Below are 16,729 nucleotides of genomic sequence, written 5' to 3'. Positions count from 1 at the left end.
TACTTGAATTGCAAGTATGCACCACCATGCACGGCTTTTATTTTTTATTTTGAAACAGGGTCTTGCTAAGTTGCTGATAGTCTAGCTAAGATGCTAAAGCTGACTTCAAACATACAATCCTCCTCTCTCAACTTCCCAATTACTGGAATGACGAGTGTGTGCCACCACACCTGACTAGAATAGATTCTTAAAAGTAGAATTTCAGCCAGGCATGGCGGTGCATGCTTATCATCCCAGTATTTTTTTGTGTGTGTGGCATTGGGGTGGAACCCAGAGGCTTTCTACCTCCAGGCTATACTCCCAGACCTATTTTATACTTTATTTTGAAACATGGTCTCACTAAGTTGCTGAGAGTCTCACTCAGTAGCCGAGGCTGGCTTGGAACCCGTGTGATCCTCCTGTCTCAGCCTCCCAAGCGCGGGGATTACAAGCGTGCGCTACCACGCCCGGCTACATCCTAGTATTTTAAAGGCTGAGACAGGAGGATCGCAGGTTTATGGCTAGCCTCAGCTACTTAGTGAGACCTTGTTTCAAAGTATAGAATAAAAAATGGGGCTGAGGGTGTAGCTCAGAGGTAGAATGCTCATGGGTTCAATATCCAATACTGCAAAAAACAAAAGTAGAATTTCTAGCCTGGGTATGGTGGTACACACCTGGGAGGCTGAGACAAGAGAATCACAGGTTTGAGGACAGCCTCAGCAAGTCATGAGACTCTCAACAACCTAGTGAGACCCTGTTTCAAAATTAAAAGGGGGGGCTGGGAGTATAGTTCAGAGATAGAATGTCTCTGGGTTCAATCCCTAGTACCACAAAAAATAAGTAAAATTTCAGAGTCAATAGATGATGGACATGCCACAGTTCTTGCTATTATTGCTTAATTGTAGCATCCATTTATCATTGGCTTTGTGTTAGTTTCCATTTATTAACTACATCCTTGTTGGCATTGAGTGTTCATTTGGTTTTGACTTCTTGAATTTTTCCTAATTTGATGGAAAAAAAAGATGTTTCAAGTTGGTGTCTTTTTAAACTTGTAATGAGTATCTTTCAAATTATCTCAGGGAACAGCATAGATAAACGCTGCTTATGCACTCAGATGTCTCTATCGAAATGAAACATGTTCAGATTTAACTGGAAGAAATCAACATGGCAGGAATAAGAATGTTACCAGTGAGCGCACAGGTTGAATAACCCTTACCAGAAATGCTTAGCACCAAAATTATTTCAGATTTCACAAATCTAAGATTTGGATTTTTGAATATTTGCATATACCTAATGGGATATCTTGGGGATGGGACCCAAGTCTAAACATGAAATTAATTTCTGTTTCACATATACATACAAACAGCCTAAAGGTAATTGTCTACCTTTATTTTAGTGGTGTTTTTGGTGTCCCTGCCTCTTAACTGCCACCAGTCTGTCACAAGAGGCCAGGTGGGGGATCTTCCACTTTTAGCATCACATCAGAGACCAGGACGTTCAGACTTTGGAGCACTGTCAATGGCAGATTTGCAGATAAGTGATGCTGAATGCATCATTTCTTAACAATGTTTTTCCCTCTACTGGTTTCAGATTGAGAAACTCGATGCCCGAGGGATCCAGCTAGCTGCCCTCTTCATGAGCGGGGTCGACACGGCTCTGTTTGCTAATGATGCCTGTGGCCAGCCAGTCCCTTGGGAGCACTGCTGCCCCTGGATTTACTTCGATGGCAAACTGTTCCAGAGCAAGCTCATCAAAGCAGGCCGAGAGAGAGTATCTCTGGTTGAACTCTGTGATGGCCAGGTATGAGCACGTTGGGTGGTTGCTAAGGGCCATCTCTGGTCTGCTGAATGCATATTGATGGATTAATGGGCAGGGAGGGAGAGAGAGCTGAAACATTAGGGAGGGAAGGAGCAGAAGTGGGAGAGTGTCTCTAACCGTAACCTAACTTAACTGGCATGATCCCAAAAGCCCATAGCCTGATATGTACATGTTAGAAAATCATATGCAACCAGGCGTGGTGACACACACCTGTAATCCCAGTACTTGGGAGGCTGAGATAGGAGGAGTGAAGATTCAAAGCCAGCCTCAGCAAGTAGTGAAACTCTCATCAACTTAGCAAGACCTTCTTTCCAAATAACAAAACCAGTCTGGGGGTGTATTTTTTATTTATTTATTTTTTCAAGTGTCCAGCTGTGGTCTAGTTTATTTTTTAAATTTATTTTTATTGGTGCATTGTAATCATATATCACATTGGAGTACAAGACTTGAGAGGATATACAAGCACACATCATCCAATTAGCCCTCATCCAGTCCCCATCCCATTCCCTCCCCTTCCCTCGATCCCATGCTTGTTTGGTGATTAACTTTGATACATATGTTTATGTACCTCCTGCGTTTTAAAGAGGCTCCATCCTCCCCTATTCCATACCCTCTGATTGGCCACCTTAATTTCTTCACTATAGGGCCCTTTCTATAACTCGACCTCTTCCTGTTGTCCCTTTCTTCCTAGTTATTGCTGATTAGGGGAAGCATTTGGTTTTTATTTTCTGAGACATTTCTCTGTGCATGCTGCATTGCAAGTACCGATCCCACTCTTGACAGCCCCAGTCTGGCTACCCGGTGGACTGATCCAGACCTCGCTGGCTCAAGCAGCGGCCTTGCCTCATGGGAGGCCCCGATTCTAGCCTCGCTGGCTCCCACACTGGCCTAACCCCTCGGCAGGCTCCGATCCGGCCTCAGAGGCCCCAGTAGCGGCCTTGCCTCAAGGCAGGCTCCAATGCCGGCCACTAGCCCTATCACCGGCCTACCCCTCGGCAGGCTCCGATCCCGGCTTTGGAGGCCCCAGCACCGGCCTTGCCTCACGGCAGGCTCCGATCCCGGCCTCACTGGCCCCAGCACCGCCCTAACCTTACCTCGGCAGGCTCCAATCCCGGCCTCAGAGGCCCCAGCACTGGCCTTGCCTCACGGCAGGCTCCGATGCCGGCCGCTGGCCCGGCACTGGCCTAAGCCCTTGGCAGACTCCGATTGCAGCCTCGGAGGTCTCGGTAGTGGCCTTGCCTCAGGGAAGGCTCAGATGTTGGCTGCTGGTCCTGGAAACGGCCTAACCCCTCGGCAGGCTCCGATCCTGGCCTCAGAGGCCCCAGTAGCAGCCTTGCCTCAAGGCAGGCTCCGATGCCGGCCGCTGGCCCCGGCACTAGCCTAACCCCTCAGCAGGCTCCGATCCTGGCCTCGGAGGCCTCAGTAGTGGCCTTGCCTCAGGGAAGGCTCCAATGTTGGCCACTGGCCCCGGAACTGGCCTAACCCCTTGGCAGGCTCCGATCACGGCCTTGGAGGCCCCAGCTCCGGCCTTGCCTCACGGCAGGCTCTGATGCTGGCCGCTGGCCCCGGCATCGGCCTAATGGGGGTGTATTTTAAAGGTAGAATGTCACTGAGTTCAATCCCTAGTACCACAAAAAAAGAAAATCATATGTCAGAGATGAGCCTAGTAGTGTACACCTCTAATCCTAGTACTTGGGAGACTGAGATAGGAGGATCACAGGTAATAGGACAGTCTCAGGAATTTAGCAAGATCCTCAGCAACTTAGTGAGACTCTATTTCAAAAAAAATTAAAAAGGCCTGGAGGAGCTGGGCATGGTGGTGCAAGCTCATAATCCCAGTACTTGGGAGGCTGAGACAGGAGAGTCACAGGTTCAAAGCCAGCCTCAGCAACTTTGTGAGACTCTCAGCAACCTAGTGAGACCCTCTTTCCAAATAACAAAATTGGGCTAGGGAGTGTATCTTGGATGTAGAATGCCTCTGGATTCAATCCCCAGTACTGGGGGGGAAAAGCCCGGAGGAGGCAGGCATGGTGGTGCACACTTATAACCCTTGTACTTAGGAGGCTGAGACAGGAGGATCACATGTTCAAGGCCAGCTTCAGCAACTTAGTGAGATACTGCTTTCAAATAAAAAATAAAAACGGCTGGGAGTATAGCTCAGAGGTAGAATGCCCCTGGGCTCAATCCTCAGCACCAGAAGGAAAGAAAGAAAAGAAAAAGGAATGGAGGTATAGCTCAGAGGTAGAACTCCCATAGTTTTAATCCCCAGTACCCCCAAGAAAGTTTTATAAAATCTTGCTGGGCATGGTGGCGCACGCTTGTAATCCCAGCACTTGGGAGGCTGAGACAGGAGGATCACACAGGTTCAAAGCCAGCCTCAGCTACTTAGTGAGGCCCTTTGCAACTTAGTGAGACCCTGTTTCCAAATAAAGAATAAAATAGGTCTGGGAGTATAACCCGGAGGTAGAAAAGCCCCTGGGTTCCACCCTCAGTACCACAAAAATAAATAAAATAAAATAAAATCTTACATTGAAATTTTTTATGAGCTAAAGTTCTCATATCCCTGTTGTTACTGTATTTCTTCCCCTTGGAATAATCAGATATATGCTTTTTCCCCAGCCTGTAGGATTCCAGTTCCCTTTTTTGCAAGTTTTATGTAAGTCGTTTTTGCAAGTGGTTGTAGTTTTTTTTTTTTTTGTCAAGAAACTATGTTTAAAAATAGAAGAGAGTAGTAGAGCAGGTGGCAGAGTAGTAGAAGAGGAGGTTTTACAATGAAACCTTGGGAAAGATGAGGTAAGACAAGGGAACAGAGGCGCTGCTCACTCGTATTCATTCAAGGGCATTGGGCTGTGGGTTTAGAGCCAGGATCAGCATATACCCAGTCAGCCTCCGGCTTTTTTGTTTGTTTTTGTGGGTCTGGGGATGGAACCCAGGGGCATTCGACCTCTGAGCCACACCCCCTGCCCTATTTTTTATTCCTTATTTTGAAACAGGGTCTCACTGAGTTGCAGAGGGCCTCACTAAGTAGCTGAGGCTGTCTGCGAACCGCGATCCTTTGGTCTCAGCCTCCCTAATGCTGGGATTACAAGTGTGCGCCACCACGCTTGGCTCAGCCTTCGTTTTTTTATAATACAGCCTACACCCTGGTTTGGAGTTTTTGTTTGTTTGGTTTTTTTGACACTAGGGATTGAATCCAAGGGTATTCTACCACCAAGCTACATGTGCTACAACCCTATTTTACCTTTTATTTTGAAAAATGTCTCACTAAGTTGCTGAGGACCTTGCCAAGTTGCTTAGGCTGGTCTCAAACCTGTGATCTTCCTATCAGCCTCCCAAGTACTAGAATTATAGTCACACACTACCGTACCTGGCTCACCCTCTGCTTTTATAAATAAAAATGTATTGGAACACACTGACATTTATTTGTTTGCATATTGTCTGTGACTGCTTTCATGCTACAATAGTAAGGTGGCATGGTAGTGGCAGATGCACTATGACCGGCAAAACTCAGAAAATTTGCTTTTCCAGAAGAAGTTTTCCAGCCACTGCATTAGGCTGATGCGTTTGTCTTGAGCAGAGCTTAAGACCTTCAATCCTGCATAGAGGGGAGGAGGTCAAAAGGCTTTTATATGTCAGGTTTTTGTTCTTTTCTCTTTTACCTAATCCTGTTACCTCTCCCTTAAAAATGGCCAGGCCTATGTTCATGAGGCCCTGGGATCGATCCATAGCCGATCAAATAAAGAAATAAAAACAATGGACCTAGCCCATTGCTGGCCATAAAATAGGCCATCAGTAAGCCTTTATTGCTTGATTTGTTCTCATTGGTCTAGTTAATGTGCTGCCCAAGCCCTCAGTCAGAGCTAATATGATGGTAGAGTATTTTCCTGCGAAGATTAAGGGCTTGGCCTTCGATGAGCTTCCTGAGTGCATTTCCTGGGGCCATGTAACTCTGGGTTCCAATTCCCTTAATGGGAATTGAATTGGGAGACTGCATCTAAGGTGCTCACTAATGGAGCCTGAAACATGGGACAACAGCAGCTGCTGTTATTATCCTCTTCCTCATTTGAAGGCTGACCTGGCCACCAAGGTGGAAAAGATGAGACAGAGCATCCTCGAGGGAGTCAACATGAACCATCCACCACCTTCTGCTCTGCTTCCGTCGCCTACATTCGTGCCTCCCATGGTGCCCTCGCTCTACCCCGTTTCGCTTTACTCCCGGGCCATGGGCTCGATGCCACCTCCCCCTCAAGGAAGGAGCCGAGGGTTTGCAGGTCAGTACCTAAGACCAGGCATTTCCAGTCTAATCTGTGTATAACGCCTATAATGCCTCACCCAGTACATATTGCCAGCTACAGGATCACTTCTCACATCTTTTCTCGTTTACATTCCGGGTTCTGTCGAAACAGTTTGATGAGCAGCTTATTGAGATAGAGGGGCGTGGCCTGGGCAAGAAAGGCCACTGCCTTCCCAGACCTCTCCGTAGAGGTGGCCAGTTCCCAGTGATCCAACTCTCACCAACCAAACCCACGCAATGAGTAATACAGAAACCAGGGTCATTTTCTTATCTGGAGAACTTTACTCATATGAAGTGGCTCTTCATGGTGGCCTTTAGTTAGCTCATTCCTTACAGGCAGATCACATAGGAATTTGCAATAAGAGCATCTGGAGGGAATGGCCAGTGTTGGAAGATGCCGATGGCTCAAGGTAGCCATTTCCACTCTGGGAGTACACCTGACATTTCCCTTCCTTCAGCTCCAGAAGCATGGAAACAAATGTCACTGGGCATGCCCCCCAAAGGATTGTTGTTTAGTAGGGAAAACAAATACATATACAGACACACACACACACACACACACACACACACACACACACACACGGATGAATTATGGTGCCACTTGAAGTGCTGCTTAACAGTGATAGAAAAACAAGCTGAGCAGCTCAGATCCTGATACTTCAAACACAGTGTCCCCCAGTGACTTAGGCTATTGTAATGGGGATATTGTAACATGAACTAGGAAGAGTCCCATCAGATGAGAGTGTCATTGCTGTGGTTGAATGTGTGCTGTCTGTTGCTTCTCTCTTAAAAACAATAAAGCTGGAAGCTGAGGTTAATCTTTTGTAAGTGAGTCACAGAAGTCAGTATGGATGTTTAGTTTGAAGGTGGGCTTAGTGAGCAGTGGGAAAGTCAGCTCTGGTGACTCCCTGTCCACTCAGGTAATGATCAGGTCAAGGAGCCAGCCTTCCCATCCTTCTAAAGTAACTTTATAGATCTTGAATTCTTCCTTCCTTCCTTCCTTCCTTCCTTCCTTCCTTCCTTCCTTCCTTCCTTCCTTTCTCTCTTTCTCTCTCTCTTTTCTTTCTTTTGGAACCCAGGGGCATTCTACCTCCAAGCTACACCCCCCAGCCCTATTTTTTATTCTTTATTTTGAAACAGGTTGTAAATAAACCTGTTTCACAGGGTCTCACTGAATTGCAAAGGGCTTCATTAAGTAGCTGAGGCTGTCCTCAAACCGCGATCCTCCTGTCTCAGCCTCCCAAATGCTGGGATTACAAGTGTGCGCCACCACAGCCAGCTTCTAATTCTTTGTTGTTGTTGTTGTTGTTGTTGTTGGTGGTGGTGGTGGTGGTGGTGTGTGTGTGTGTGTGTGTGTGTGTGTGTGTCTGTAGATTGAACTCAGGGACATTCTACCTCCGAGCTACACTCACAGCCCTTTTTATTTTTTGTTTTGAAACAGGATCTTGCTAGGTTGCCAGGAAGCTTCCAAAGTTGCTGAGGCTGGCCTTGAACCTGCAGTCTTCCTGTCTTTAACCTCCCAAGTACCAGGATTGCAAATGTACACTACCACACCTGGCTGGGGTTTTTGTCTGTTTGGTTTTTGGGTGTATATATGTGTTTTACTGGGGGGTGAATTCAGGGCCTTGCACATAAGCAAGGATTCATTATTATTTTTTAATTTTGAGGCAGGATGTTAATAAGTTCCACAACCTGGTCTTATACTTGCAAGGTTCCTGCCTTAGCCTCCCAAGTAGCTGGGATAACAGGCATGCACCAGTCCATCCTGCTCTTCTCTGATTCTTTCTTTATTTACTGGTACTAGGGACTGAATGTAGAGGCATTCTACCTCCAAATTACACCTCCAGCCCTCTTTTTTATTTTTTATTTTGAAACAGTGTCTCACTAGGTTGCTGAGAGCCTCACTACTTGCTGAGGCTGGCTGCAAGCCTGCAATCCTCCATCTCAGCCTCACAGATACTGGGATTACAAACAACTATGCCCCACCATGCATGGCTTCCAGCTTCTTGATTTTTAATTATGAATTACTAGTAGTTTCGTTTCTTTTTTATCTTAGTTTAGTTTGGTTGTCTGGTTATTCCTACACTGTGTAGTAATGTGTATTTTTACAAAAGTGGGTTTGACCTATAATTTTCCAAAGCTAGATTTCAAGACATTTCCCCCAAATGAATTTGTACTACAAGCTAGGCTCTGTAGCTGCAAAATTAATCTCTTGTATCCCATTTACTAAGGTGGGTACATACAGCTCACCAACCCCTCTCCCTAGATTTGCTTCCATCAGGACCCATGTTATTATCATATATATTTATACATGCCCATAGCATTATTTGGTCTGTTTTCTTCTTTTTTAATTTTTTTATTGGTGCATTATATTCATGCATCATAATGGGGTAAAAATGTTTTCTTCTTAACCAAGAGAGTCAGAGATACGAACAAGAGGTAGACTGTAATGTCATTCCTCCCACCCTTTATCCTACCTCACTCTGACCATTCATTGCTGCTCTTCTATCTCTCTTGCCAGGTCTCCATCCAATTCCACCCCAAGGAGGAAAACTGGAGATTGCTGGGATGGTGGTGGGCCAGTGGGCTGGCAGCAGGTCCTCCAGGGGCCGAGGATCCTTTGGCATGCAAGTGGTTTCTGTCGGTGGGCCAGGAAAGGGGTATGTATTCAAATGAGTTGTTCTGTGCTAGTGTCAGTCAAGGTGCCTTTGGGGAAATGCCCAGCTAGTAAACTCTTCTGTTAAGGTAAGAGGCATTAACCAACTATCCATAATTGAATCCTGTTTTCAGTTTAGTTTTGCAAACACATAATAAATACCCTGACTTAGCAGGACATGGTGACATGTACCTGTAATCCCAGTACTGGGGAGGCTGAGCCAGAAGGGACCACAGGTTCAAGGCCAGCCTCAGCAACTTAGCAAGACTCAGAAACTTAGTGAGACCTTATTTCAATTTTTTTTTTTTTTGCAATTGTAGTACTGAGAATTGAACCCAGGGGCCTTCTACTTCTGAGCTACACCCCCAGCTCTATTTTTTATTCTTTATTTTGAAACAGGGTCTTAATAAATTGTAGAGGGCCTCACTAAGAAGCTGAGGCTGGCTGTAAACCTGTGATCCTCCTGTTTCATCCTCCCAAGTACTGGGATTACAAGTATGCACCACCACACCCGGTTTCTAATTTTTTTTTTTGATACTGAGGATGGAACCCAAGGGCATTCTACGTAAGAGCTACATCCCCAGCCCTATTTTTTATTCTTTATTTTGAAACAGGGTCTCACTGAGTTGCATGCAAATGGCCTAAGTAATAGCTGAGGTTGTCCTCGAACCGCAATCTTCCCATCTCAGCCTCCCAAATGCTAGGATTACAAGTATGTGCCACCATGCTGGCATAATATTTAAAAAAAAAGAATTCTGGGCATGGTGGTGCACTCCTGTAATGCCAGTACTTGGGAGGCTGAAATAGGAGGATCACTGTTTTGAGGGCAGCCTCAGCAATGTAGTGAGATTCTCACCAAGTTAGTGAGGCCCTGTTTCCAAAAAATAAAATAAATTAAATTAAAATAAAATAAAATAGGGCTGGGGGTGAAGCCCAGAAGTAAAATGCCTCTGGGTTCAAACCCCAATACCAAAAATAGGCAGGCAGGTAGGTAGGTAGGTAGGTAGGTAGGTAGATAGGTAGGTAGGTAGATAGATAGATAGATAGATAGATAGATAGATAGATAGATAGATAGATGGATGGATGTCGAGTGTGGCATGAAGGTACAACACCTCTGGGTTCAATCCCCAGTATAAATAAATAAATACCCTGCCTTGATTAGAAGAGATTTGAACTAGAGAAGAGCATGAGACAGAGATTAATTGGGTATAACATAGAAATAACAGAGATAAACAGGGCGTGGTGGCAAATATTTGTAATTTCAGTACTTGGGAGGCTAAGACAGGAAGATCATAGGTTCACAGCCAGCCTCAGCTACTTAGTGAGACCCTGTTTCAAAATAAAGAGTAAGCCGGGTGTGGTGGCGCACACTTGTAATCCCTGCGCTTGGGAGGCAGAGACAGGAGGATCGCGCAGGTTCGCAGCCAGCCGCGCTGGTGTAAGAGACCCTGTTTCAAAAATATAAAATAGGTCTAGGAGTGTAGCCCGGAGGTAGAAGGGCTTCCAGGAACCCCAGTACCACCAAAAAATAAAGAGTAAAAAAATAGGACTGGGGGTGTGGCTCGGAGGTAGAATGCCCCTGGGCTCCATCCCCAGTACTGCACTGCAAAACAACAAAAAACAGAAGGAGAAGGGGAAGGGGAAGGGGAAAGGGAAAGAGAAGGAGAAGAAGGAGAAGGAGAAGGAGTAGGAGTAGGAGTAGAAGAAGAAATAATAATAATAACAATGATGGAGGTTTACTGTTGTAACACTGAGGAGGGGCATCTAATTCAGCTGGGTCACAGTTTCTAGAGGAGATGAGTAACCAAGTGGCAATGCGGGATGGGCTTTCCGTGTTTCTCATGTCCCCTTTTTCTCCCATTGCTAAAGGCATGGAAAAGAACAGACTGGTAGAGGGTCCAAAGGACACAAAAAAGAAAAAAATAAACAAGTAAGTACCCTTTTTGAGGTTCTCTAGCATCTGTTTGATACCACGTGCTTTTTCAGCTGACTTACAAGGGATCACCCCAGCCTGGAAACCTGTGTGCTCAGGAAAGCTTCCACACCTCAGTGCATTTGATTCCATTCCCCTCATAAGGGCCTAGTGAGGGGTAGCCTGTCTGGAACGGCTCCCACCGAGAGAGCGAAGCTCGTTCTCTTCCAAGTGTGACCACAAGACAGAAATCAGGGAGAGTCCTCAAACGCTGTGCCTAGTAGAGTGTGTGCTCGATGTCACCAGAAAGGAAGCAAAGTGGATCAAAGAGTGAGATCAGCTGTAGCCTATGTGAGCTTCTGAGGAGCCACCAGAGATTCTTGGAAAATTGGACTTTTCCTTTGCTGAATAGAGAGAGGAGGGGGAGAGCGTTGCCATTCTGCTTTTTCTTTTTTTTTTATTTTGGTACTGGGGGTTGAACCCAAGGGTGTCGTACCTTCAAGACATTCCCCTAGCCCTTTAATTTTTTTATTTTGTAACAATGACTTACTAAATTGTGGAGGGTCTCTCTAAGTCCCTGAGGCTGGCCTTGAACCTGCAATCCTCCTGTTTCAGCCCCCCAAGTACTGGGATTATAAACATGCACCACTGCACTGGATTGATTATTATCCTTGTTCTCTTTCTCCTCCTCCTCCTCCTCCTCCTTCTTCTTTCATGGTAATGGAGACTGAACTCAGGAATGTTCTATCTCTGAGCTATACCCTGGCCCTATTTTCAATTAATTAATTAATTGATTGATTAATAGTACTAGAAGTTGAACTAGACATATTCTACCTCTGAGATGTACCCTCAGCCTCATTTTTATTTTTTATTTTGAAACAGGGTCTTGCTAAGTTGCTGAGGGACCTTGTTAAGTTGCTGCGGCTGGCCGCAAGCAAACCTGTGATCCTCCTTTCTCAGCCTCCCGAGTGCTAGGATTATAGGCATGACCACCACACCTGGCTTCATGTAGTTTTGATTTTCATTTCCCTGATTGCTAAGGATGGTGAAGGTTTTTTCATGTATGTGTCAACCATTTGTCTTTCTTATTTTGAGAAATGTCTGTGCAGTTCAATGGCCCATTTATCAGTTGGGTTATTTTTTATGTTAAGTATCTTGAGTTTTTTATTATAGATATTAATCCTCTGTCTGAAGAGCACAGATTTGCTCCTATTTTGTAGCCTCTCACCATGCCCTTGATCTGATTATTTCCTTTGCTGCCGTGTGCCTACTTTCTGTCAAGCCCCCTCTACTAGCTGTTTTGTCTGCTGTTTTTCATCATAGGCAGTGTTGTCATTCGTTTTCAGCCCTTATTAGCTCTCATCTATACAGCCAGCCCTCATTGCATCCATGCTGATCCTCACTGTCTTAATGTTTTCTCAAACAACACAAAAGTGGAATTAAAATAGTAAGTGCACAGAGCACTTGATAAGGTACTTCAAGCTTCAATGCTAGAGAGCACTGAACTGGGGAGCTTTCTTTATAGTGGTATTGGGAATAGAACCCAGGGGCATTCTACCTCCAAGCTACACCCTCAGCCCCACTTTTTATTCTTTATTTGGAAACAGGGTCTCATTGACTTGCAGAGGGCCTCACTAAGTAGCTGAGGCTGGCCGCGAACCTGCGATCCTCTTGTCTCAGCCTCCCAAGTACTGAGATTGCAAGCATGTGCCACCACGCCCAGCTGCTTTCTTTTTTCTTTTCTTTTTTGTGGGTGGTGGGATGGGGTGGGGAAGTGCTGGGGATAGAACCCAGGGCTTCGCACATGATTCTCTGCCACTGAGCTATACCCCTACTATTTTGAGAGTTTTCTAAAGCTTCTCAGCTTCTTCCAGAAGCTTCTCAGTAAAGTTAAAAGGCTTCCTTTTATTTACTTTTTGCAGTACTGAGGATTGAACCCAGGGGCAATTTAACTCTGAGCTATACCCCCAGCCCTATTTTATTTTTTTATTTTGAAAGATGGTCTCACTAAATTGAGGAGGGCCTAAATAGCCGAGGATGGCCACGAACCGCGACCCTCTTGTCTCAGCCTCCCAAATACTGGGATTACAAACATGTGCCGCCACACCCAGGTAAAAGGCTTGCTTCTAGAAGGAAAACTCATCAGTCAGGTGGGTTTCCATAAGGTGACACAGCCTTGGTCAACTCACCATGACTCAGAATTGATCATTAGGCATGAAGTATAAAAAACCTTCTATTTTTAGTACATAAAGAGTAGCTCCAGCCAGGCATGGTGGCGCACGCTTGTAATCCCAGCATTTGGGAGGCTGAGACAGGAGGATCGCGATTCAAAGACAGCCTCAGCTACTTAGTGAGGTCCTCTGCAACTTTGTGAGACCCTGTTTCAAAATAAAGAATGAAAAAATAGGGCTGGGGGTGTATCTCAGAGGTAGAATGTCCCTGGGTTCCATCCCCAGACCCGCAAAAAATAAAATAAAATAAAACATAAAAAGGGCCAGGCGTGGCAGTGCACGCTTGTAATCCCCGCACTTGGGAAGCTGAGACCAGAGGATCGCACAGGTTTGAAGCCAGCCTCAGCTACTTAGTGAGGCTCTCAGCAACTTAGTAAGACCTTGTTTCCAAATAAAATATAAAATAGGTCTGGGAGTATAGCCCGGAGGTAGAAAGCCTCTGGGTTCCACCCCCAGTACCACACACAAAAAAAACCAAACCACACACACACACACACACCAAAAAAAAAAACAAACAGTGAGACTCTTATCAACCTAGTGAGACCCTCTTTGAAAGTAAAAAGTAAAATAGAACTGGGGGTGTAGCTCAGAGGTGCAATGTCCCTGAGTTTAATTTCTAGTATCATACACTTAAAAAAGGCTGGAGGTATACCTTGGAGGTAGAATGCTCCTGGGTTCAATACCAGTAGCAAAATAAACAAACAAACAAATAAATAAATAAACAAAAACTTTCTGTTCTGCTGAAGATGCACTTAAGAGAATGAAAAAACATGCTGCAGATGGGGAGAAGTCTGCAAAACATGTATCTAATAAAGGACCTGTATTCAAAACATATGAAGAGCTGGGCGATGCCACAAGCTTGTAATCCCAGTACTTGGGAGGCTGAGACAGGAGGATCACAGGTTTGTGGCCAGCCTCAGCTACTTAGTGAGGCCCTTTTTCAAAATAAAGATAAAAATAAGGCTGGGAATGGAGCTCCGAGGTAGAATGTCTCTGGGTTTCATTCCCAGTACAGAAGAAAAAAAAAAAAAAAAACGAAGAAATCTTTTATTTTGATGCTGGGGACTGAACTCAGGGCCTTGTGTATGCTAAGCATGTGCTCTACCACAAAACTACTCCCCAGGCCAACAAAGAACTTTTTTAAACTCCACAATCAAATGGATGTTGTGGCACATACCTATAATCCCAGTTCTTGGGAGGCTGAGACAAAAGAACACAGATTTGAGGCTAGCCTCAGCAACTTAGTAAGAACTTCAGCCACTTAGCAAGACCCTATTTCAAAATAAAAAGGACTGGGGGTGTAGCTCAGAGGTTTAATGCCCCTGGGTTCCATCCCCAGTGCTGCACATACAAAGATCACATGAGCACATGGAAGCCATGTGAGTACCGTGTGAGGTACTCCCCATTTGAAACAGGAGCAGACTGAGGCACAAAAGAATAAAGTACCTTGCCCCAAATTATCCATGAAGTCAGTTGTCATAGTTGATATCTCAGCCTGAGAAAACTGATACCAAAGCCCTGTGCTGGGCTCATATCAACAGAGCCTAACAACTGTCACTGTTAAAGATAGGAATCAGACCCAGGTCTGGCTGCCTAGTGCACAGGCTCTGAACCATTACTACTAGAGCTTTCTTCCTGTATGGGCAAGCCACAAGAGAGCCCATAGAAAATTGCTTGAGGCATGGAATCAGAACAATGTTAGTTACCATTTACTGAATTCTTACAGTATGCCAGACACAACGTGTTCTAAGTGCTTTACATGGAGTGTCTCATTAGATCCTCTAGGAATCTATGAAGTACATACATGGTACATACATGGGAAGAGCAAGGCCTTTGAGGCAATACAGGTTTGGATACAAATCTGGGAACCCCATTAACCTTGTGCAAGATATTTTGCCTTTTTGAGCCTTCTTGTCTTATCTGTGAAATGAACAAAAGAATACGCAGCATAAGTGGCCATGTGTTAATCAGAAGCTATTATTACTCCTGATAACATTCATAAGAGCCAGTGCCAGATGTAATGTAATTCAGTTCATGTCATTTGCAAAAGCAGTCGCATTTCTGGGATCAAAGAAAAACAGGTGATTATTTTTAGTCATAAAGGCTTCTGTGGACTAGCGTACACAGATACTCTGTGTTTTGTTTCTTTCCCCTTTATTTGCACATCCAGTTGTCAGTGTCGCATGGCAGTTGAAAGAATAGAGGCTGATCCACCTGGAGTGGAATCCTGCCCCTGCCCCACTTTCTACCTTGAGCAAGTTACTTTCATCTTCCCCAACCTAGGCATCTTCATCTATAAAGGGGCCATCAAAATAGCCACCATTTTGGTCACTATAAGTATTTAGAGATATTGTACCATAAAGCTTCATAAGACATATCAGAATTTCCTAGGTATCAGCTGGGACATAGTGGTACATGCCTGTAATCCCAGTACAGAGAGGCAGGAGGGTCATGGTTTCAAAGCCAGTCTCAGGAATTTAGCAAGACCATTTCAAGATAAAAAGTAAAAAGGGCTGGGGATGTAGCTCACAGGTAGAATGCCACCAAGTTCATCCCCAATACAAATAAGTAAATAGGATGATGTGGATGTCAAGAAACTTAAATCGCCAGGTGTGGTGGCGCATGCTAGTAATCCCAAGAGCTGGGAGGCTGAGACAGAAGGATCACAGTTTCAAAGCCAGCCTCAGCAACTTAATGAGGCTCTTAGCAACCTAGTAAGACCCTGTTTCCAGATAAGAAATAAAATCAGCTTGAAGGTGTAGCTTGGATGTAGAATGCTTCTGGGTTCAATCCCCAGTATAGAAAAGAAAGAAAGAAAGAAAGAAAGAAAGAAAGAAAGAAAGAAAGAAAGAAAGCAAGCTTTAGTCTTTCTGTCCGTTTTGAAGAACTGGAACACCTTCCTCAGGCTAGTTTAATGACGTGTCAGGCAAGAGCTGGACAGTTTGGGATTCCCACTTCCACTGTCTTATCACTTGTTTTTGACAGGGCACTTCAGATGGAGTTTCTAAGTCCCTGGAGCTTCGTCAGGGGCGGTCCCGCTCACAGGTAAATGGAAACAATGGCACATTGATCAAGGAAGAGAAGAGCGAGCAACGTCTTCCAGCTCCGTCACAGTGTGCCTTACCCAGAGACAGCAGTGCATGCAGTAATGGTGCCCGCTGCCTCCCTGTGAAGAATGGGGAGAAAAACCGCGGACAAGAGCAGAAACTAGAAACTGTAACTCAGCGCAAAGAGGAATGACCAGCCGAAGACGGCTTTACCAATCAAGAAGAGGGGAAAACTCTACTTTTCTGATTCTAGGCCCAAGTTAGAGGAGGCTATAAATGCTCACCCTAGATTTACCCGGGATTTTGATGGGGTGTTCTCTCGGATCCGCCGTGTCCCCTTTCCTATCTTTTCTCTAGGACTCCAGACATAAGACCTGGTAAATCATTGGCTTACAGATGAATAGCAACAAGACTAGTTCCAAGTTTCAAATTAAATATCTAGCACCAATCTTCTCTTTATCTCCTCCGGGAGGCTAGTAAGGCAGTAACTGTCAGAAAGCAGGTGTTGTCACATGCAGTCCTATAGAAAAGGTCTAGCTCTGGATTTCTCAATATTTATCATGATACTCATTTTAGATTTAATACTACAAATCCCTGGGGTTGAGGGGACAACTGTCTGTGGCTTCCTCGCTTCTGTTTCTCTGTGAAGCGCCAGGGCCCTGGCATAACATCAGGATCCGCCTCCTCTCCACTCTTGCCCCTAACTCACCTACCTTGAATTTCCTAAACCACCTCTAGCTCCGGCCTGACAATCAGAGAAGTAGATGTTTTTTAGGGAAGTGGATAATATCG

At 45.1% G+C, this 16,729-nt stretch overlaps 1 protein-coding gene across 1 annotated transcript in view; it reads left to right on the top strand.

Annotated features, from left to right (window-relative positions):
* Nucleotides 1-16,130, top strand: part of FAM120C (family with sequence similarity 120 member C) — a gene marked incomplete at both ends in the record, with an annotated part of 146,472 nt that extends 130,342 nt beyond the window's left edge. Inside the window, 5 exons of the mRNA XM_080718525.1 lie at nucleotides 1,570-1,779; nucleotides 5,867-6,068; nucleotides 8,613-8,751; nucleotides 10,617-10,677; nucleotides 15,876-16,130. Coding sequence (XP_080574651.1) covers nucleotides 1,570-1,779; nucleotides 5,867-6,068; nucleotides 8,613-8,751; nucleotides 10,617-10,677; nucleotides 15,876-16,130 — 867 coding nt within the window. The remainder of the gene's footprint in view (nucleotides 1-1,569; nucleotides 1,780-5,866; nucleotides 6,069-8,612; nucleotides 8,752-10,616; nucleotides 10,678-15,875) is intronic.
* Nucleotides 16,131-16,729: the final 599 nt, after the last annotated feature.

This window comes from Muscardinus avellanarius, assembly GCF_963383645.1.
Source record: "Muscardinus avellanarius genome assembly, chromosome: X".
Lineage (NCBI taxonomy): Eukaryota > Metazoa > Chordata > Mammalia > Rodentia > Gliridae > Muscardinus > Muscardinus avellanarius.
This window is presented reverse-complemented; position numbering and strand designations above follow the sequence as displayed.